This window comes from Watersipora subatra, chromosome 1 (assembly GCF_963576615.1).
Source record: "Watersipora subatra chromosome 1, tzWatSuba1.1, whole genome shotgun sequence".
Lineage (NCBI taxonomy): Eukaryota > Metazoa > Bryozoa > Gymnolaemata > Cheilostomatida > Watersiporidae > Watersipora > Watersipora subatra.
The window spans coordinates 41,753,828-41,778,069 of NC_088708.1; the positions used below are offsets into that span (position 1 = coordinate 41,753,828).

Genomic DNA, 24,242 nt, shown 5'->3' on the forward strand with positions numbered 1-24,242 from the left:
TGTCACTCCGCCTAGATGAGAATGTAAAATATAGGCGACATTAGCAACGCTGCACCCGTGAAAAGGTTAAATTTATCTTCCCAAAATTATGGCGATCTAATCAAAAAATCCAGCGCCACCCTGTATTTAATGTCCCCTCAAATAAATCATCACTATAGGGGAAGGGTTGAAAAATACAGAGCCATTGTGTTCAAATAAAGGTTTTGTGCATGGTTTCTGTGCGAATTGTTTGGTGCATTATGATTGTACATTTTCGAAAAGATTTACATTCATGCAAAATATAAGAATGTTAAGCTTGGTTATTACGCATTTGAACTTTAGCTGAAGGTGTTAGAATTGGCCATAGGGCCAGTTCAGCTGATTTCACAGCAAACCAAAGCCTATAAGCTTTATTGTTGAAATGATATTGCCGCAACACACTGGTTTCTTTTGTTACGATGAGCTTGTTTGCGTACACGGGTGACCTCTGATAAATTTGTTTGTTGTTTATCATTGTGGGTTGCTGGTTTCTTCACTGATAAGCCTTCTACCACGGTGAAACAGGTTTTTAAGTGCCATTGGTGGGGAGCTCTGTGCAGCAGGCTCACAAAAACTGGTCATCTATCCTATTGCTTGGCTTCACACTTATACAAATAATACAGAACATTCAATTACTCACCAAAAGTTAGTACAACCATAATACATGTAGTTAAGTCATATCAGTGGTAGTTTACAGCTAATCAGGAGTTTTGGTACAGAACTGCAATTCTATTTATATAACATGTGTTAGTCTCTCGTGTTTGCAACCTTGAGGAATAAAACAATAGAAATTTTCTAGTGTTCTTGTTGTGCTTTTGTGCAGTCAGTCAGGCATATGGCCTACTAACATAAGATATGAAGATTGTTGGTTTTCACTCAGTGGCCGTATTTCTGTTATTTAGACAACTTTGTTGGATTATTACGCCAAGTCTGTAGAAGCCATTACTCCAGCAATACCAAAGTTTGTGAAATGCGCATCCGTCCCTCCACCAACAATTAAATCCTTCTTCACTGTAATCAAGAAACCTATGGATGCGCAAGATGTCGAAAAAACTATTGTAAATTCCAATGAGCTGAAGCGTGTTAATCAATCATCAGCGCGAGCGGATGATGATGATGACGATGATGACATCATATGTATACTTGATACAACAATTAAAAAGAAGTTCAAACCAAAACCAGAGACTACATGTGCTTCCAAGCTGTCAAAAAAGCGTAAGAAGAAGTGACAATAGTACTACCACAATCCTGGTGCTATTCTGTAAAACATAAAATATTTTAGAATTCGCAAGCTAGTCCTCAATCCTATTACTTGGCTTCACACTTATACAAATAATACAGAGCATTCAATTACTCACCAGAAGTTAGTACAACCATATTACATGTAGTTAAGTCATATCAGTGGTAGTTTACAGCTGATCAGGAGTTTTGGTACAGAACTGCAATTCTATTTGTATAATTAGACAACTTCCATTCATTCAGATATTTTATATAAACAGTACAGTATTATAGGGAATACTAGTTTTATATATAGTTTTGTTAATACTTTATATAACATTGTATCAAGGATTCAGCACTATATTTATTCATCATGCAGTAATAAATCGGTATTTGAAAGGATGACATTGCAATGCTTTGAGGAAATGTAGAAATTGTTTGCGAAAAAGCTCTATGGTTAAGGCTCTGTGTAATGAATAGTGTTTACTTTGTTTAGTGAACGCCATTAGAAGCCAAACAAATTTGAGTGATTGATTACACCCCATTGTCTATCATATTTTGACCACTACCATAACACTGATATGTTGATAGCTGTCACTTTAAGGCACTTGGTGAAGGATGCCACCCCTACTTCACCCTCAATGGGTCATATATAGTATCAAACATCAGGTTTATAATGCCACTTGTTGGCTTGTAATTTGCCAACTTTATGTAACAAGGTGGTTTTCTGACACCCATTTAAAACCTTGTGTTATCTAGAAATATGATAACAGGCTGTGGTTCATTCCTTAACTGTTGACAGCTCGACAAGCTGGAGTAAATAAATCCAGTAGCAGCCTGTTCAATATGATTTGAAGGATTAGGCTCTTTAGCCTCTTCAGAACAGGTATACTCAAGGATTGACAAGAGACTCTTACAGCTATATAGCATGCGCTAGGATACATATACCTCAGAAAGTACTGGATTAAACTTGTCAGCAGGTACTCCGGTCTACATGTTTTAGTTCACTTATAGTAGAATTTATATTTTATTCAGAAAAGCACCATGAACTCTAGCTGATAATATGCTACTAAATTTTAGCTAGTGTACACAGTTTACCTCAAAAAACTAAAATTCACACGAAAAGTTGTTAAGCAACCCTCCAGTTTTTATGAGGTGGTGTCGCACCATTATTAACAACTAGGAAGGCAAACTAAAATAATTCCTTGATTTTGGTTAAATTACAGTAGACTTCGCAAGTGTAATGAAAAAGAAGAACCTCTTTGATTCCAGGAGATCATTCTGTTTTTAGCGTAAAAAACAAGTCTTTTTGGTGACATGTTTGAGAATACTGTCTAGCAAATTACAGCTTGTTGCTCAATAACTTCTCGCAACTTGTTTAAGTCTAAACACTGTGTGTATAGAACAAGTCTGTTTGATGAAGATTGTATTATTTATGGTTAATGACCCTTGTAATTATGTTCTGAAACAAACATATAATATAGTATACAGAAAAAAAGATATATCTATCAAAGTATCAGTCAATCTGTCCATGAATGCAAACTCAATCCAGTTAATAAAAATCATTTTAAATAACACCTAGATATAAAATTCTGAGATGTACATGCAGTAAAAGTTTCAGCAACAAAGTAAGTCTGTGTACAAAAGTAATTGCTATTTCCAGTGAGTTTAGAGCTAAAAATATTACTAAGCGTTCTTCAAGTTGTCAAGCTTAAGAACCCAGGCATTATCGCATGGAATGGTGTTTGGCTTTAAATTAGGTAATATAATATCAATAGCATGTCCTAAATCAATATACGACAGCTTGTGTCCTGTATAGCCCAACATGGAGACTCTGGTGATCATTGAGGCACTCGGAGCTCCCAGCGTCAATAGATTGTTCTTCGGCCAGTTGAGTACGATTACATAGACGCTGAATCCGGACAGTGAGGTTGTAGACTTCTTCTGCGTATACCTGAAAAAAGCAAGCAATAACCACTATCAATGTTGAGCGATGAATTTCACAAACCATTTCTGCCAGGTCTGTAAGTGTTGATCGTGTGTTTAGACTCGTCCAAATTCAAGCTCCAATGAACAAACATTGCGAAGCTGAAATGTGGGCCACTTCAAAGTATGTATAATGCATGTATCAGTAAACATGGCTAGACCAGGCCCTATTCAAGTATCCAAAATGAACAGTAAATTATAGTCAAATCTGTAATAGAAACACATCTTTGAATGTTCCACATGGACCCTATTTGAGTATTTCGATGCATACTGCAAGTACAAGATACAACATCTATAAATATAATTATGGCAGTTGATAATTTCCAGCATTATTCATTTTACAAGTTGGTTCTATTAATTGGTGTAAACATTTTATTAAAAACACAAGTTTTTCTGAGTCATACTAGAATCCAAAAATCCGAAAGAAAATTCAATGGTACTGAATGCCCGTCCCAAAATTTTTCTAGTTTTTTTGTTTTCATATACTCACATCTAACAAATCTAACATGGTTGACTTACATTTGAACAATTGGTTATTATTTTTTATCTTGGCTTCTCCTTGTTCCAGCAACAACGCATAGATGCTTAATTATAGTTGGTTGAATGCTATTCTAAACCAAGCTACTCATTGGTTACACAATAGTAACGCATGCGAAACACAAACCTGAAAATACTATCAAAACTTTCACTGAATATTATACAGCTTTATATAGCAAGGTTGAAACAAGTACTCAATACTATTTGCACTCATTGTTTCTTGCTGAAGACAGCAATAAGTGGCAGCGATATTTTCGCAATAAATTTGCAAAAAAAACGGCTGATTAATTTTTATCTTTCAACTAACCTCACAGATATATCAATCAATTCAATATAGCAATGCTTACCTCATAATAGACCAGCAATATAATAATAGTAATGTTGGATCTAATTTAATAGAACAGTTACAAACATTATATACACGTACTGTAGTTACATTGATTTAAATGAACATGAAATCCTTAAGCAGTTTATACAGAGTTAAAACTATCTGTTTGCCCCCAACTTATCTCCAAAACATAAATTTTCTTAAAAAGCAGAAGTTTGACACAAAGATAACGAAAATAAAACTAGTACCAGATATCAGGAGTTATAGTATCATTCTGGTAGATCCAGGGTGTGCTAGAATAAATCGCTTCTCCATTCACATCTAGCCAGGCACCGAGTTGGGTGAGTCTCTCCTCAAATATTGGAATTATCCTCCCATCATGGGTTGGTCCAACATTGATGAGGATGTTTCCTCCACAACTATTTAAATGACAACTCAATGTTAGCTTATAAACGAGTCTTAATAGTTATAACCAAGTCTTAAGTAGTTCAACAGTCGTCTTCCAAAAAAAACGCTAAATGTTTTAGTGACGGCAATGATCTCTACTAATTTAAAATGTTACTGTTTGTAGTAAAAACTTAACAGAGATCAATGTCTTGTACTAAAAATTGCATGTTGAGGTAGTTGTAATGACCTTCTGCCTATAAATCCAAATTGGACTGAAATTATGGTGTCGTCTCCCCTCCTTTAAATCACATAGATAATAAACTGCAAATAGAAAAAATAGAAAATAGAAGTGCAATCTCACAGCACCTGATAGTCTCTGCCATAGTCTTGAGAAGTTCTGACATTGTCAGATAACTTGTTATGTCAACATTTCTCCTGTAGCCCCAGGATCCTTTGTCAATAGTCATTGCATTTTCCCACTTGTGTGGCTGAAGTACACCGGGGTTATACCTACAAAAGTAGATAACAGTACTACTCTGTGACAGTATACCTAGCACATGAACTATAGGTATAAAACAACGTATCATCATCCTGCGAAATATGTCACCAAGCTATACCAGCACAACAGTGCACACAAACTGCACGTGTGTTAACCAAGGCATTTAGGTTTTATGTCTTGAAAAAGTATTATAATAACTTTTTCAAGAGATAATATTTTTAAACAAAGTGAAAATTGACCAATAATAACAGTGAAGAGAAATGTAAAAATGGGACCTTCAGCGCAATAACTGATCGTTGCACACAATTTTTGATCGAGTTTAACGCTTCCAAAGCTACTCTGCTAAAAACTACACACATTTTATAAACAAGTACTAGTGCTCAAGGGCTAGGATGGAAATGATGGTAGGAAATGAGTCATTAAAAACTTTAGGTTTTCAGGGAACAAACTAGTAACAGTCTAAAAACAGGCTTGGCTCTAATTGGGACACTCACAATAATATGCGGCTATTGGAGAACCTTTTAAAGAATAAAAAGACAGATGTTTGCAACAGTCATGGGTGACATTACTAGAAAAGGATTCACTTTATATAGTGGGTGTGGCATATTGATTTTGCATCTACAAAGTACATTATATAAATATTCTAAAAATATAATGTTTGAATGGCAGTATTGAGAGTTTGTGAAATTCACAGCTCACCTGTCATCGCATGTAAAAAAATCTCCATGATGGCACCTGTCATCATTGCTCCATCTGTCATTTACCACAACAGTGTCTTTAACAGGGCTAAAACAGATGCATTATATAGGTCACTGAGTATTAGTATAGAATCTCTAACATAAAAAGTTGTGTAAACAATCTCCGTGCCCAAGATGCTCTATCTCTAACATTTTATGCAAACAAACTTTCAGAGTATTATATTCCATCACTAAAGCAAGTCTAGAGATAACAAATGTTTAACTAATAAACATCAAAATCTCCATTGCATTCATAAGTCTGTCTCGAATCAAGAAGAAGCTCATAGCTTTGTTCAAAACATGTTTCAGGTGTGATAGTAGCAAAACAAAGTACTTGTACGGTATGAGTGAAACCAAATGCAAGCTTTTTGAAGCTAGCACTAAGTTTTTGTATTTAATTATATTGAGTTATATTCACCTGTCGTTGTACAACCACGCCAAGAACTCCTTGGCAGTCCAATAGACATCTGGGGCCATCCAGTCTCCATCAGACCAAATAACTTCTGGTTTATAGGTGTTCACCAACTCATGTAGCTCGGGGATTGTTTTGCCCTAAAATTAACAGACAAGAGCTTGTCCCTACCCGAGGTATCAATGAATGGAAGTTAGGTCTATTAGCAAATATCTTAAAAGCAACTGTTCATGTGTAACTTACTTTAGGAAAAAGCTTTGTTGTGAAATTATTCTCTTGATCAATTAGAAAGAGTGGATTGAACCATTCAAAGAGTGAGTGGTAGAGTCCAAATCTGATGCTTGTTCTGTTACGGATGGAGGCTGCTAGGTCACCTAAAACGAGAATTGTGTCACGTTTTAATCGGTTAAGTAAAACAGCTATCGTGGAAATTCAAACATAAAATGTGTATTCAAGTCTCACCAACAAGGTCTCTGTGAGGACCGACAGCCACAGAATTCCAGCTGAAGGATACATTAGTAGCCCAATTGCAGAAACCTTCATGGTGCTTGCTTGTTAATACTACATATCTGTAAAATAACGTTGCAAAATTTGTTACAGAGCAGTGTCTAAGTCTCTTATAACAAATTAAAATAAGGCTGGACTTGCTGCCAGTCCAGAATCATATAATAACAAGATGAACAGCTGCCAATTGTTTTCAAATTTCCATGAGCGTTGTTTCTAGTATTGTCTAAAGAACTTTGGTCCCTTTTGGTGTAGAATACTTCAGAAGTTACCAATCTTAAATCTCAGCTAGGTTACCGCTAACTATATATCAAAATAGAAGTATCAGAAAAGGTTGTTTATGAATGCTCTATCTATATATGTACATCACGTATCAAAACAATAACCGCAATGTTTGAGTACGGCATCGAAATATAGAGATTATAATCTATGGCGTTTTCGTGATGGCTACGATTAACTGTTCGTTTTTGAGCTTTCAATCACATTTCCACAATATTTTGCACCTACAACACAGTAGAATAAGACATGGTGAATCTTTTCATACCAAATGACTGTAATGTGAATTTCGTTGCAAAGTCAACCTTTAACATTTTACTGCCACTCTTTGACAGGATAGATTCCAAGTTCTGAAACGATAATTATATTTCGCAACGTCAATAGCATACTATGATTGTCAAAACAGTTTTACGAACACTTACCTTGCTCCAGATTTGGCAAAAAGATCTGCCCAGTTATCGGGATCGAAAAGTTCTGCAGTGAATTGCGGTCCAAAATCGGCATATGTAAATCCTGGTCGGTAGCTGTTGGCCATGAACTGGCGGTAAGACGAATTGGGTCCTGAGTTTTGCCATGCTTCCCAAAACCACTCTGTATTAAAGCTTGGCACAGAGAAAACGCCCCAATGAATGAAAATTCCTATTTTAGCTTCATCGTACCACGAAGGTAAAGGTCTGGTGTCTAGCGAATCCCATGTCGGTAGATAACGAGGTGTATCGGCACTTGCAGATAAAAAAGTTAATATTAAAGTTGTTGTTAGCAAAATCAATCTCATCTTTTAGAATGAGATGATAATGTTTAAACGCTTACAAGCAATGCCTCTTGAAGCCAGGCAGATGATTATATAAATATCGCTAGTCACGGTAAACCCTACTCGTAAAGAATTCGTAGCGATCACGTGAGTCAGCTGAATTTTAAAACAAAACAAAAATAGAAATTTCCGTTGAATCGTATGCAGCTGGACTCGCTGATCTAAAAATGAGAAGTAGGCGAATTGGAGCATGCGATACAGCATAGTGAATATAACAATTCGGAGAAAGCAACTTCTACATGAAAAATATTTGTAGATCATCAATTTTCTAACCAAAAATCTTGTAATAGAAAATTCTTTGAAATAATATGAATGAAAAAAATGTGTACAAAAAGTGCTAGATCGACAATCGTGACGGCTAACATCCCTAAACTCAATGCTGTTGTCAGACTAGTTGAGTCACACCAAGTGTTGTTCAGCGTGTAGATATTTTCCCCATTTATATTCTAGCTGGCCATAACATGTTATTAAGGTATGATAATATTGTGTGGGAGACATCCTAGCTGTTCACTTTAGCATTTTCTACCTGTTGAAGTATTGATTCTTTTTGAAATTTACAGAGTCCTTGTAGACACTACTTTTCAAGAATAAAGAATGTTCTTTTTATTTTTTATTATGACAGCTAATGCAGAAGAGCAGTGCAGAAGTACATTAGTTCATTTCCTAAACTCTAATGTTTTTTTTAATAAACTAGCATTGCAGATAATTTATATATATAAATCTCAAAATTTGTATGCGTCGATTTATCCAGCTGTATCTATTAAAATTTAGTAATGAAATATTCGTTTCACGCTGGATTTGATTTCGGAACCTCTCATCCGCCAGGCAAATATCTTACCATTTGAGTTGCATGAGATTAATAGATTTATTGGCCAATATGAGTGATCATCTAGGTTAAAATACGCGTAGCATTATGTTACGGCAGAACGTCACTAAAGCTTGCTCTCATGGCTTTTATTAGTAAGTTTAAATTACTAGCTTGCTCAAATTAGCCATTGGCGATGTGTCAGGCTAATGGCAAGTGGCAGGCAACTACTTTACCTGTCACTGTTTATAAGTTTATTTTAATACCCGTGTAACGCCGGGAATTTTTCTTATTACATATACATGTAGCTGTTAATTGTTAAAACAAATTACCTCTTCAAAATAACAACTAATCTTTTTTACTCATGTCAGTTTGCATGCTATCAGGTTCAACTTCTGTTATAGACATACTTCTGCTCCTTTGAATGTTCAGAAAAGCTAGTCAATATTTTTATTCAGATAACCAATTAAAAGTTTTCATGCATTATTTCTGTCAAGTTCAGTTAAGCCAAGATCTGATCAAGTGTCTTTTATACCTAGTTATCTTTAAACTATACTATGCTTAGGTGGTATCAGCTGGTATTTTTTTTGTGATGAGCAACTAGTGGGCTGAAGATTTCATTATTGCTCGCTAATTATAATAATTGCTGTTTTCACTTTTTGAAACTTGATGCAAGCAATTTCCAAGTCACACCGATCTATGTAATATTTAATCTTAGTGTTGGCTACTGTCCAGAAGCACTTAACTTGCTGATAGCTGGAATACTTCAAAATTTTGTGTACATTGGCTTCTGACATAACTAACTGGAAGCAAGAGTGTTGAGCTGCAGCTCTACACCTGTTATTATTGACAAGCACATGACAAGAGAACATTGCGACATACTTTAACAAGGTACATACATGACATGAGCATGTTGTAACACGTTTTAACAAGCACCGTAACATGAATGCACCAATTATGTGGTGGCAATTTTTTAAATTATAGCGTTTTGAGTAATCTTGCCTTCTCAAAAAAGAGCTTAGTTTTAGAACTCACTTTACTCGTCAACTTGACAAAAAACAAAAAGTTGGAGATTTTGATAATTTTTATTTAAAAAGATGGACCTCAGCTTACTACAGACAAACGAAAGTGTTCTTTATATCACAAGAATATTCCACATTTTAGTTTGAGGGTGGGACATTTCCACCCTCAAACTTTTGTATGTTCAACTAGTTCAAGTTCTATTTGTTGGAAATACAGTTGTTACAGTAGAAAACTTATTTGCACAGTGACCTCAGACAAGTGATGGTAGCGGCGGACTCATAAAGTGTTGCAGTGAATTTAAAATAAGCAATGTAATTTATATCATTATATCATAATTGAAGTATTATTGAAATAAATAATTTGCTTGAGAACAACCTATGAATACAACACTAAACAACATTTCAATTTCACTGCTAACATTGACATTCATAAATGATAATAACTAATAGTTTTAGCTCTTGTCAAGTTGCATGCTCGCTGACGGTGTAACTCTTGTTTAAATACTGACCTATTAATAAGCTCTTAGCTTTTATAGGTTTTAGCATTCTTGACACATTATCACGCTAAGGCAATTAGTGGCAGAGACTTTAGTCGACAAGTGAACTTAATTGTTTTGATCAAATACATCAATACTAGGAATATTAGGAACAGATGAGATAAAAAATGCAATGACTAACATTTCTGGCTTTTGTAGAAGTAATTCTATTACTCCAAGAATAAAAACTCATTTTACCATAGATTTACAGACCTGCCTCCTCTGTTTAGATACAGTCACTCTACTCATGATCTATGTTTTGTTTAGCAATTGCTTGAACAGGGCATGATATGCTACCAATTAAACTGCGCATCAAACGAAAGCAACAATTTATTAAACTTTTGCTACAGAGAAAAAATGCACCAATTGCAGCAACATCTGTGACTATTTGAGTCACTGCCATACATTCTACTGAAATGATGAGTTGTGATAACCAATGGGTGGCTTATACATAGTTCTCTTTATATCAAGTTATGAGAAGGTAGTAGATAACATTTGTGGTCTTTAGAATAACGATTTCATGCGTACAACATAATCCTATAATAATGAAATTCATTAGAAAAATTCTTTTAGAAACCGTCTAGCAAATAAACATACCGAGACAACATTACATACTATGGTATGTCCAATGTAGTATTTCCTTCCAGTCAATAGCTTTGGATGAGAGCAAGTTGGTGCTAGTAATACCCACCAATGAAACTGAACCAGGAAAAAAGACTTTCTGTCATGTGGTTAAATAACTGTGACATAAGAGCAACAACCACGCTACTTTTTTATCTATGATCAATGTTTTTCCAAACGTTATGTACTGATAAATAAACACTACTAAATCACAACTAATTTAAATGAGTCTAATGAAACTGCGGATGATCCATCTGAAGAGTAGATGCATACTAACATTTAGGGTCCGTCTTTCTGATTGCCGTCAACGAATTTTTAACCACTGTATCTTTATCTACAGGGTTGTCTTTTGTGTTGTCAATATTCCATTTTGAGTAATTTGATCAATTGGATCATGTTGAAATTTTAGGGCATAATTTAATTATTTGATTGAACTGCTGTGTCTAGTTTTCGTGCGTGTTAACAGTTTAGGCATTGTGGTTTTAACTGACTGGTGTTTCACATCCATACTGGAAAAGCCATAAATTATCTACATGTATTTTATTTACTGGTTTTTTGGTAAAGTGCAATGCTACATTCTATTAGATTAAATCGTTTGCATAAAACATCCGTTCTGAATGTTAAAAAATCAAATCCGAACAGCATGAAGCGCATACAACATCTGTTTCTGCCAAAAGTAAATTCTTGTTGATAATTTGATCAATGGTTCTATATTTATAAAAAGATAGAATAAAAGATAGTGATGTGTTTATCCTTTGTCATGGAATGCGTTACCATTTTGGTTTTAAAATGACATTTAAACAAAAATACCACCAATAAATATATTTAAAAATTGAGTCTAGAATAAACATAACTAATTTTATGCAATTTTTTATGATTTCCAAATAGAATGCCATTTAACAACCTATTAAAAATAATTTGTTTTGCTTTAAAATGAAGCTGGTTTAGTAACAAAACTAGCTCACCTCTGTAAAGTTTGCTAGCTATTATTCAAGTTGTCAAACTTAAGAACCCAGGCATTCTCACATGGAAGGTTGTTTGGTTGGAAACTAGGGAGGGTAACTTCTAGAGACTGTTCTCCAGGAGTAGCCGACAGTTGGTGTTCGGTGTACCCCAGCATGGACACTCTGGTATTGCTGGTAGCAACGGGAGCTCCTAACATAAGTGTGTTGTTTTTCGGCCAGTTGAAAATAAAAGCATAAACGCTGAATCCTGACAGTGACGAAAGAGATTTCTTCTGAGTGTACCTGTTAATCGAGAAAAGAGACTATTATACTTGAGCCAACACTGAGCAGAAATTGTAATGTTTAGCATGGAAGAATAAATTTCGGTACCAGATGTCAGGAGTTATTGTATCATTCTGATAGATCCAGGGCTTGCTAGAATATACTGCTTCTCCGTTCACATTTAGCCAGGCGCCGAGTTGAAGGAGTCTCTCCTCAAATATTGGAATTATCCTGCCATCATGTGTTGGTCCAACATTGATGAGGATGTTTCCTCCACAACTATTTAAATGCTTGTATATATTAATCAAATGCAATAAAATTAATAAAAGTGTTAAGTGTTGTCATGGTTTCTATGAAAACAGAAAACTAATGTTGTTCCTATTCACTTACTCTGGGCAAGAAAGGCCTCTTATAATGGTTCAATGTAACTCGACAAAATATTTCGTCTGATTCAAACAGAGAAAACCTCAGCATCACAACAAAGAGTGTTTTTTGCCTGTGACAAAATATAAACAACAACATGCATTATTATAGTATGAGATTTAATAATAATAAAGCAGATTTTACCTCTCACCAAACTATAACAGCGGCTAATATCTTGTGATTGAAAAACCATGAAGAGAATATGACTCTTCAACATGTTTGTTCTCGTGAATATAAATTAGCCTAATTGTTAGTTCTTTATGATCCTAACTCATAATTTATCAAGAGCTGCTAACTCCAGTTTCTCACAAGCACATCCTAAGACAGAAGCTTGTCTCTACCGGCTCTATTGATAACTCTATGAATCCATCTGCCATTGTGCGTTATGCTATTAAGACTAGGGTTTAAAAATATAATCATGTATACGCTATAAAAAGCTTCAGAGCCATATTGAAAATGTTTAATATCCGTGATTTGTTAGCAAAAACTAAAGAGAATAAATCTCTATGCTATTGTATATGCTATATGCCACATAAAGTAGGTATACAATATGCTATATGCCATATAAAGTGGGTAAATACAATGCTATGTACCACATAAAGTATGTATATACAATATGCTATATACCACATGGAGTAGGTAAATACAATGCTATATACCACATAAAGTAGGTATATAAAATGCTATATGCCATATAAAGTAGGTATATAAAGTGCTATATGCCATATAAAGTAGGTATATAAAGTGCTATATGCCATATGAAGTAGGTATATACAATGATATATGCCATATAAAGTAGGTATATACAATGCTATATGCCATATAAAATAGGTATATACAATGCTACATGTATATGCCACATAAAGTAGGTATATAAAATGCTATATGCCACATAAAGTAGGTATATAAAATGCTATATGCCACATAAAGTAGGTAAATACAATGCTATATACCACATGAAGTAGGTATACACAATGCTATATGCCACATAAAGTAGGTATATACAATGATATATGCCACATAAAGTAGGTATATACAATGCTATATACCACATAAAGTAGGTATATAAAATGCTATATGCCATATAAAGTAGGTATATACAATGCTATATGCCACATATAGTAGGTATATAAAATGCTATTTGCCACATAAAGTAGGTATATAAAATGCTATATGCCACATAAAGTAGGTATATGCAATGCTATATGCCACATAAAGTAGGTATATAAAATGCTATATACCACATAAAGTAGGTATATAAAATACTATATGCCACATAAAGTAGGTATATACAATGATATATGCCACATAAAGTAGGTATATACAATGCTATATACCACATAAAGTAGGTATATAAAATGCTACACACCACATGAAGTAGGTATATACAATGCTATATACCACATAAAGTAGGTATATAAAATGCTATATGCCACATAAAGTAGGTATATAAAATGCTATATGCCACATAAAGTAGGTATATACAATGCTGTATGCCACATAAAGTAGGTACATACAATGCTATGTGCCACATAAGGTAGGTATATACAATGCTATATACCACATAAAGTAGGTATATAAAATGCTATATGCCTATCAACATATGGAAATCATATTTATGAGAGCCTACTGCAACTTGTTCTACTTATAGTTCAATAACTATTACACAAGATTGCAAACTTTTTGGTCCAAAAACAATCAACTATTTAACAAAGACTTGTTAGAAAATACAGAGAGAATAACTGGCATGAACCGAATAATGTGCGACTGACTATGTCTGTAATAGCTGTCAATACAAACACTCTGTTGGGGCACAACTGCTGCCAACATTCTGAGAAAGTGCAAACACAGTAAAATGATTTGTTAACGGGACCATTCATATAAAACCAACGCTTAGCATTGAAATCGCAGAAGACCAAACAAGTTAAATGTACAACAAAAATACTCTCAACAACTACTAAAAGGTGCAATGCCAAATGGTGCATGGATAAAAAAATGTGTCACATCAAACGCCAAACATATCAGCAAAGGTCATGTAATCAGCAAAGTTTGAAGAGTGAAACTTTTGTAGTTATATTCAAATCCTCACAAAAACAAATTTGAAGCAATAAATTTATTTGCCTTTTGTCTATGAGTTAATGCATGTACATAGAGTTATCACAGGGGTTAGCTGGTTCCATAGGAATAAATGCTAACTAATGCTGAACATCTCTGATCCTGTGCTTAAAACCATGCCTTCAGCGCAGTCTGCAAACAGCTTTATTTCAATACTACAGCAGGATGACTACAGTAACTTTGTAAGAGTTACTGTAGAACTATGCTAAATATTACTACACCATGTAATAAACACCTGTGTAAGTGGGAAACTGAAAAATGAATGCTTTGATTCTATTTAAGCTAAGCAGCCATTTGACCTGGTATGACAGCCGCCCATATTGCCAGTAGTGTACTAGGCTAAACCTCTATGTAGAATGCAGCTACGGAAACAAGAGCATAGGTGTATGCAAGCTCTAGATTTCGATACAGCACCTGATAGTCTGTGCCATAGTCTTGAGAAGTTCTGGCATCGTCAGATAACTTGTTATGTCAACATTTCTCCTGTAGCCCCAGGATCCTTTGTCAATAGTCATCGCATTTTCCCACTTGTGTGGCTGAAGTACACCAGGGTTATACCTGCAATAAAAATGAATAACTCGTGGCAACGTTATGGAACCAGGATTATACTCATTATAGCGATGGGCACTGAAAGTGCTGCTCGGTGAGGATTGGTGAGTTTAGAACAAATCTACAGACTTACTGGATGGACTTGAGCTGACAGTAAGTTAGGATATGGAAAAGAAACTCCGAGTTTTATAGATTGGTAGCTTATTATTTCATCACTTAAATGAATACACAAGGTCCACAAGCTGCTATGGTAGACCCATCAATAATACTGTTATGACTTATACACATATAACATTTATAAGTTTATAGTGTTGGTGACAATAGTAGAAGTTATGGGATCTCACCGGTGGCCCTATTGTTTGATTATTGCTACTGAATCATTAGAGTGGACTCGTAAGGCAATCAAATTAAATAATCACTGAGAGAAGGACCCAGTTACCAGAGTGCAAATTGTCGGCCCCTGATCCGGGTGTTTCCAATTCAATATACCCAGGTTTCAATTCTAGCAGATTTTACTCATCTTTTATTACAAGACTTGAGAAGTCACCATCGTTATTATTGTTTAGGACATAAAAAATATGAAAGGTGACAGACTGGTACAATGCAATGACTAATACAACTAGATGTTGTCACTTAACACAAAAATGGCTAGACACGTCCACAAATTTCTACGACTCGCTACAACTAAAATCCTAGTCATTCATCGAAAAGCCTATAAAAATAAGACTTATAAAGATGACTAGAGGTCACCTGTCCTGGCAGGTGTAGTATCCTCCATGATGGCACGAGTCGCCCATACCCCACCTATCATTCACCACCACAGTGTCCTTGACCGGGCTGCAACAGAATATTGATATTAGCCAATGAACCTGGCTCTCACTTTAAACATGTACTGTAGACTGTTTTCTACCTGTCAATGCTTTTCGTTGTTGAGATTTGTGCTTTCCTGAACAGCATCTAAGTTCACAACTGACGCAATGAAGTTTCTATAAAATCTACTAGTATTTTAGCAATTAATATTTTCCTACCTTTATTTATCTCGATTAACAAATTTTCCAAAATATGATAAAAATATCCAGCAAATATGTACTTCTACATCCAAAATATTTTCTGACATAAAATGTTCAAGGTTTTTTAAACATTGAAGTCTCATAAGTGAAAGAAAAGAGGCTGGCGTTAAAAAAGAAAAAATATAGAATAAAAAATAGAATATATGAAGGAAGTTAGTTTGAACTTTACCTAGTTTATGTTAGGGGAAATTTATTTATTACCTCTAGCTACAAACCTACGCAATGCCTACTCCAAGTCAACACTTCCACTTACCTGCCTCTAATCTGAAAGTACAAATAAAAACTTTTTTCCTTATTGGTATTACGTATGTTTCTTAGGTTTTTACATACAATTTAATCTTCAATACTTACTTGTTGTACATAGTCTCACATAATGCATTTTCTTTGATATAATTGTATAATATACCCTACATGTATATACACCATAATAGTACATTTAATTAATTACCTACTGTATTTATTAATGAGCTATCATAGGATGTTGACTAGTGAAACAAATTAAGTGCATTAGTGTGTTCTTATAGGAACTTATGCATCAACATATGATGGTTTTAACCATATATATAATAAACCTTATACTTTACTATATCTATGGTTTTAACGTAAGAAGCAACTCTGGGAACAATTTACCTTTGTCTGTGCAGGTTTAACTATATTTTATATTTACTAAAACTCAACAGGATACAAAAAGTAAAAACAAAAGTGTTATTTGCAAAGAAGTGTGTCTAACGTGTTAATATTCATAAAAAGATCAGCAATCTACTAAAAGAATCTCTTTGATAGTAAATCTAATCTAATGGCGTATCAAACAATGTGGCAGTGGTATGCAATGTTAATACAAGTTCTGATTAGGAATAAAAATGATTGATCTCTGATGACTTTTACTCCTACGAACTGATGTGCTGAGCTTATTGTAAAGCAAAGACTAAACAAGTCTGTGAAAACCTTGTTATAAAGATATACAAAAATAACTTCTCATAGATTACCGTGTAATTTGACGGCTGTCCAGTGTGAACTAGACAATAAGACCCAAACTGGACACAAATATTTATAACTCAAGTCTTTTTTTCTCTGTGGAAAATTAAACTAATAATAGTTCCTACATTCTGAAGACATGCAGTTGAGAATAAAGAGTTCTAAAAAAGGTAAATTTATTTATGAATGCAGCATATGGGATGCCTAAAGTAACAGAGCCTCCCAATAACTTTTTGATACTACAAAAATTACAAGTGAGTTGCTGATCTTTAATGTTACCTTTCATTGTAAAGCCATGTAAGGAATTCTTTAGAACCCCAGTAATCATCAGAAGCCTCCCATTCTCCATCGGACCATATAACCTCTGGTTTATAAGTATTCACCAGCTCATACAGTTCTGGAATTGTCTTACCCTAAATCAAAAACCTTCAAGATTATAAGCTTTCTTTGAGCTTTATATCTGACTAGAATAGAAACAGAAGGATTGATTCAACATCTATGGCAAAGTTTAGAGAATTAAGCAAGACCTCAACAAACCTGAGAGAAGTAACGCGTCTGAAACTTGTTGGCTTTATCTTCGAGGTAGAGCTGATTATACCACTCATATAGCGAGTGGTACAGACCAAACGTAATATTAGTTCTGTTTCGAATGGAAGTTGCCAAATCACCTACAAGATCTCTGTGAGGACCAACTGCGACAGAATTCCAGCTGAAGGAGACGTTGGTCGCCCAATTGCAGAAACCTTCGTGGTGCTTGCTTGTCAATACAACATATCTACAGTAGAAACTTGCATCTTTAAATCGTAGTATATAATGTTTATAATGTATATATATAATGTATATAATGCCAAATAAATGTTGAAACTCAAGGAGAAAAGCAGTGCTATGAATTTGCCTATTACATTGCATGTATTAAGTCTGCAATGCATAGCTTTTTATAATGTAACCCAGTAAGTACCACGCAAGCGAGTTTTTGTTAGGCCTACAATGAGGTATTTTGTAACTTTTTTGAATAAATTATCCTGTTTATTTCATTTAAATTCCTTGATATCAGAAACGTTGTTAACTGAGGGATATTATTATTGTTTATGTAGACAACAATCTTAAATACATTCTCATAATCTTATTGATAACATCAAATCAGAGATTATAACAGATGGCATACCACAAGTGTCTATTGCATGCAATGTATGAGCATACGAAGTTGGGAGTAATAAAATGTCAGCTCAGTTCACCAGTTTTTCTCTACTGATATTCATCTGCCTTGTTTGTAGCGGTCATAATTATTATATCTTGTTATAGTCAGCTAGTAGCCATCAATGTTTTTACTAATCAGTACAAAGGTCAATGTTTTACTAATCAGTACAAAGGTCAATGTTGAAATAATTTGCATCGGTGTAATGCCAGCATACACCAAAGCCTAAGAGATTTTTGTTTGGTACAATAACAGTTTTGGTGTCTATCAGTATATCATAACAAACGCTGCGCTTCTCAGCGAGTGTCTTAAATAACCCATACTCGCGTGAACCAGGCCTACGTCACACTAGGCAACAGTAGTGCTCAAAAAATAAGAGCTGCTGGCTAAATGATTATACATGTAGATGCTTTTGACATTTGTCATAGCTTATTACTTACATATGGGTTTAACTGTAAATTGCATAAATTCTTTGCCAAAAAAATATAATTCTTAGCCAGTAAAACCTTGCTTCATAACATATTTTCTCTATATTAAGAAATATGTTAAATCGAAAGGTCTTGTCACCTAGATCCCTGAAACCTTTGATGCCCCAGTTCTAGAAGTGCTGCAAACCTGTGAGTGTATTCATGCTTTTCTAGTACTCAAACATATAAAATACTTGTTACTGATTATTTTACAAAGGATTGTCAGGTGAATTATTTTTATCATAATGTGAAATGTAACATCAAATGAGTGGCTACGTCCAAGGGACACAACTATAAACTAGATTCAAAGAACTTCCCAACATTGAAACTCACTATAACCACTGTGGCACAATTGAAATGCCTCAAAGTTCAATAATTTGATCCTAAAATGCTAAGCAAATAAATACATACTTAGCTCCCGATTTATTAAACAGGTCGGCCCAATGATCAGGATCATATAGCTCTGCAGTGAATTCTGAAGCGAAGTCAGCGTATTGGAACCCAGGTTTGTAGTTTTTCTTCATAAACTGTCTGTAAGAAGAGTTGGCTTCTGAAACTTGCCACGACTCCCAAAACCATTCAGAACCAAAGCTTGGTACTGAAAAAACGCCCCAATGAATAAAAATTCCGATTTTAGCTTCATCATACCAGGCGGGTAATGGTCTAGCGTCTAACGACTCCCATGTAGGTTGATAAGTTGCGTATGTGTGCACAAACAAATTTACCGTGAGAAGAAAACATAAATTAATCGTGGTGCAAAAGTTTTTCATTGCGCCTACTACAAGGTTGCATAAGACACTCGAAAACGCCCTATCCGGAATTTTGGGAGTACTCTTAAGGATCATATATACATGTTCATAGTTATTTTTATTTTATTTACACTAAAATAATTTGCTTGCAAAAAACTATTTTTATGCAAAAAATTATAAAAAATAAAAATTTGTTTTTGTAAATTTTACAAAAAATTTACAAATTTTAATTATTTGAGGCTACATAAAAAACTGGTTGACATGGGCAGATAACTCGCATAAATGTACAAATACTAAGCAGGTACTACCTGGTACAGATTGACCATATTGATTGATCTGTGGCACAAAAATAAAAATACTATAATATACGAGCTGTCAGTAGGTCAATGGCTGGTGCAAACATGAACTGATATAATAATACATAGTCATAAAATGTATGCAATACATGCTACTCATAATAAACTTCAATAGAAGCCTTCATGTTAATTAGCAAGAAGTCGTGAGTTGGAATTTGACATTTCACCTTTAAATCCTTATATCTCCTCTTTCTCCCTCTTCTGGCAGTATAGCCTTTTATAATGTAGAGTACAACTTGAGACTGTAGTATGAGAGAAGAAATTTCCGCTCTGATAGAGTTTGCAAGATCAGTTTTTGTACACGTTATTAACTGAATAGTATGCTCTCTGCTATGTATGAAATTATGGCTGAATAGTTCAAGATCAATGTTATCTTTGAGATGTTTTTAATTATAACATAGTTAATTAACATCGTATTAACATATAACACAAATAATTACGGGCACCTATAAACATAGTAGAAAACAGACTCATCATTCATCAATCTCAAGCATGTGGGTGTATAGGGATGGCATATAACATGTGGGTGTATAGGGATGGCATATAACGTGAGTGTATAGGGATGGCATATAACATGTGGGTGTATAGGGATGGCATATAACATGTGGGTGTATAGGGATGACATATAACATGTGGGTGTATAGGGATGGCATATAACATGTGGGTGTATAGGGATGGCATATAACATGTGGGTGTATAGGGATGGCATATAACATGTGGGTGTATAGGGATGGCATATAACATGTGGGTGTATAGGGATGGCATATAACATGTGGGTGTATAGGGATGGCATATAGCATGTGGGTGTATAGGGATGGCATATAACATGTGGGTGTTTAGGGATGGCATATAACAGCATGTCTAGAAAAAAACATGCAGAGCTGACCAAACTACTTCTCTAAACCCTGAAAGAGGATTAGATTGTTTTGGATTGATGCCTTATTGGTCGACTCATTTGTAACTACTATATCATTGCTACGTGTGTGTTTTCCAAATGATGCTGCTTCATTTCTAAAAAACCTCTGAGCTCTGCAATTTTTAAGCCGTTCTTGCTAACAGCTAACATGATACCTTAATGTGCATACAAGCTGATGGATTGGCTGCTAACTTGAAAAAACTAAGAATACCTCATATACATGTATACCACGTGATACTTAGGATTCAGATGTTTTCCATGGGAAAGTCAAGCGTAGATGAGTTGAATGCTACTTGGAAACAAGAAATATGAATAATATTTTTATTTATTTAACAAAAATAATAATAAATAATAAATAAATAATACTCTACGTCTAAAGCATAGATGAAGAGTGTAATGAAAACTCTTTATTTATGTTTTAGATGTAAAGTAATGATGGGGTGATTACAGTGTTAGCCTTTTGACCTTCAGTTATAATTCATGCTCTGGCATACTCTTTGGAATGTTTCAACCAACTTAACTTCAGTGTAATTCTTACATATGATGTAGCAGCCATTGGTGTACTGCAGGGTAAAACATTGACGTTTGACAGCATGTCTCATACGTATATTATAAACAATAGTAGAAAAAAGATGCTAAGGATGCTGCACGCTAGTAACCCGAATACACATGGTTTAGTCTCTGAATTGTTGTTGATTATACTTTTATCTTTTTTCATTTAAAATATAATATAATATAATTTTGAGCTTGTGCCGCTGACAAATTTAGCTAAACTGGGAAGCAGTTGATCATTCCAGACAGTACTGCTGTACTACTACGGCATTAATCGACCTTTGATGTAATAGGTCATCAAAAGTCTACAAATGTACCTAAAGTAGAAGATTTTTTGAGCGTCTGCGTTGTATGGTATCATTTGTGCTAAGTAGTCATTTATAAATTATAATTATGTTGATATTCTTTACCTAACCGGTCAGTTTAATTTATAATAATAATTATGCTCAAAGCATAATTCTTAAACTTAATTAGGAGCATTTTACAACAGCAGAACTTGGTTACAGGTCTGCAATTTGCAAGACCATGATAATCCTTCATTCATTTTGAGCTTCTTAAACAGAATGAATGCTTTGTTATTCAGCTACTAGATAGCTGAATATAGTTTACTAACACTAGAAGACGCAATATGTGTTAGTTTTTGAAAACTTTCTGCGTGATTTATCTAAATTCTCTAAATTTTCTTTGCTTAAAACTTTCATTCCCGCAGTTTTTATTACTTGATTGAAGTTTACGAGTGGATGAGCTAAAAAAAGAGTTATAGTTTAATAAGCAAAGCTAAAGATTATTGTCTTGCAAAGAAGTTTATGTAAATCTTATCGGCAACCCAAAAGTCGAGAAGGGTACAATCGAAATATGGATTCTAATGTTAACACTGTGTCTGCTAGTATTAGCTATTACAAATCACAAGATGAGAATCAGTAGTTACGTCATTTTGAAACACAGTGCTTTTATCATCTGAAGAGTGTGATGCCATCCACTTATACTATTAATGTACTCCACAAATAACCACTGATGAATTCAGAAAATCGGTTCCTTCGGGAACAAAAATCAGTGTAGCCTGAGCATTGAAATCATAGCAAAAAATGACAGATTGTTGCTGCTCTTCCTCTTTTGATTGTTTTGAAAGCATAGATAGCTGTTTACAAAAGGGTGTCATTTTTATCACCTGTTCTACTATCTTGCACTGTTGTATCTTTATTGCTTTAGAACTTTGTGCATGTGTGTGTATAAGAATTACAGAGTAAATATCTTCTCCTAAATGTTAGTACTAACTAAGAGTTTAAACTTATCTTAGCACTTTGGCTTAAAGTGTCTGAGCCAATACCGATCAATTAGTTTCTGCAACTTATCAGCTCCAAGTAATCAAGTAATATCAAGTAGCCTATTGGGCTATCAGATAATCAATTAAATTCACACAATATTTACACAGTGACAATAAAACAAAAACACCAACTATTAGAAAAACATCAAGAGAATTTTCTATATTGCTCAAAACATTACTTTCATCCACAAGTTTTTTAGCCATCCCTGAGGCTACTATTACTAAAGTTTTAATTTAAACATGGTTACCAATAATGTTGTAAAATGTTTGCTGTTTAGAAATGTTTTCATCTTATGTTTTAAACGGAATTATTCATTCTTTGAATCATGTACGTACACTGTACAGTGCAGTATGTACATGTAGCTTACATACATGTATGTAGCGTATGTTAGTAATCTTATTGATATGGAGTTGTTTACTCGGTGTTATTTGTAAAGGCAGTAACTATATTCGCTACAGTGACAGTTGTTTACAGATGGGAGCAGCCTTGGAGCGAACGTAGGCGTGTTTTAGTGACCCGTCTCCCATAGACCGTGACAATTTATATTGTTAATGCTATGGCTATGGTGGCAGCTGTGCGTTACGTATACATGTATGCGTGTGTTTTCAGAAGATCTGTGAATCTGTTGCGAATTAAATTCACTATTCCCTAAAAGAGTGTTTTTACTTATTGCTAAAGCTGTTGCAAATTATTTTGTTCTAGCAGAAAAAAAATTCTAGTCACTGTATGTAATAGGCATAATCGATATGAAAATCCAACTAAGCTTTATTTTTACATTATTAGCTGCTATCATCATTATTATAGATCATTGTGTCATGTATGGCAGCTGATACTTTCTTTGCCATCGTCTGTCTCATTATCGTTTGTGCATAAAATCTCAAATGTCTGTTGTAGAACGTTGCACACTAGCAAAGTGTATTGTGTGATAGCCAAGCTTAGACTGACCTATTGCCTGAAAATCATTAGCTATATACAAGAATTATGCTAATTATCAAGAATTATGCTGTTTAGGACTTTCATACTAATTTAATAGGTATAGTTAATTTTAAGTAGCCAAAATTCTATATCAGAGAATCGTAATTTAGCATTAGCTTCACCAATACTATAGTTAATTCAATATAGGCTCTTATGTTAAACTCTTAAAAAAACATGGTCACTATTTTGAAACCAATGCTAGGCATTTTTTTAAAGCCATGCATTTTTAAGCATATATATATAATTTTATTTAATGTAAGACATTGCTAGGTGTGATAACCTCTTAGGGATCTTATTATAGTAAGCCAAACTGTTGATAACAGGAGAGTGCTAATGCACTAGTCTATACATAGTGACTTGAGACAACAATTCTCGATAAAAAAGCTGATGCACTCTGAAATTCATCACTACATGTACCTTACAATGTACCATAACTCTACAACTCTGCAGTCCTAACTAATATGATAACAGTCCTTGTTGTGAATTAATGAGACCTTCAAAATAAATACCAAAGTTGTGTCCTCTTCTTTATATCAAAACACACAGTAGGAGTCTGACTGCAGTTTATTTTTACAATGAAATACTCAACAAATAACCAAATAAAAACAATTTGTAATAGCAGGATAAGGAGGCAGTGTGAAGAAATCCCAGA

At 34.3% G+C, this 24,242-nt stretch overlaps 3 protein-coding genes across 3 annotated transcripts in view; 1 reads left to right on the forward strand and 2 right to left on the reverse strand.

The window, feature by feature from the left end:
- The window catches only part of LOC137387710 (uncharacterized), a 44,035-nt gene extending 42,414 nt beyond the window's left edge, over positions 1-1,621 (forward strand). Inside the window, exon 24 of the mRNA XM_068074209.1 lies at positions 921-1,621. Coding sequence (XP_067930310.1) covers positions 921-1,247 — 327 coding nt within the window. The 3' untranslated portion in view covers positions 1,248-1,621. The remainder of the gene's footprint in view (positions 1-920) is intronic.
- A 1,024-nt stretch (positions 1,622-2,645) lies between these two features.
- On the reverse strand, positions 2,646-7,809 carry LOC137398585 (alpha-L-fucosidase-like). Its single transcript, XM_068084749.1, has 8 exons — positions 7,325-7,809; positions 6,585-6,691; positions 6,366-6,496; positions 6,129-6,262; positions 5,673-5,759; positions 4,841-4,984; positions 4,336-4,506; positions 2,646-3,190 (listed from the first exon to the last, which is right to left on the reverse strand). Exons 1-8 carry the CDS (start codon positions 7,675-7,677, stop codon positions 2,923-2,925), a joined length of 1,395 nt encoding a protein of 464 aa, XP_067940850.1. The 5' UTR covers positions 7,678-7,809; the 3' UTR covers positions 2,646-2,922.
- Positions 7,810-11,378: 3,569 nt separating this feature from the next.
- LOC137398577 (alpha-L-fucosidase-like) lies at positions 11,379-19,503 on the reverse strand. The gene is made up of 7 exons (XM_068084738.1): positions 19,129-19,503; positions 17,593-17,830; positions 17,335-17,468; positions 15,761-15,847; positions 14,876-15,019; positions 12,032-12,202; positions 11,379-11,944 (listed from the first exon to the last, which is right to left on the reverse strand). The coding sequence occupies exons 1-7, from the start codon at positions 19,485-19,487 to the stop codon at positions 11,677-11,679; spliced, it is 1,401 nt and encodes a 466-aa protein (XP_067940839.1). The 5' UTR covers positions 19,488-19,503; the 3' UTR covers positions 11,379-11,676.
- Positions 19,504-24,242: the final 4,739 nt, after the last annotated feature.

Bases quoted from the DNA above. Each gene is read 5' to 3' on its own strand.
- LOC137398585 (XM_068084749.1), bottom strand. From the start codon at position 7,677: ATGAGATTGATTTTGCTAACAACAACTTTAATATTAACTTTTTTATCT. The intron at 6,263-6,365 runs GTAAGTTACACA...TGTTAATTTTAG, and splicing joins CAACAAAGCTTTTTCCTAAA to GGCAAAACAATCCCCGAGCT. The intron at 3,191-4,335 runs GTACTAGTTTTA...TGCTTTTTTCAG, and splicing joins ACTATAACTCCTGATATCTG to GTATACGCAGAAGAAGTCTA.
- LOC137398577 (XM_068084738.1), bottom strand. From the start codon at position 19,487: ATGAAAAACTTTTGCACCACGATTAATTTATGTTTTCTTCTCACGGTA. The intron at 15,020-15,760 runs GTGACCTCTAGT...TTTTTATTGCAG, and splicing joins TACTACACCTGCCAGGACAG to GTATAACCCTGGTGTACTTC. The intron at 12,203-14,875 runs GTGCTGTATCGA...GCATTTAAATAG, and splicing joins ACTATGGCACAGACTATCAG to TTGTGGAGGAAACATCCTCA.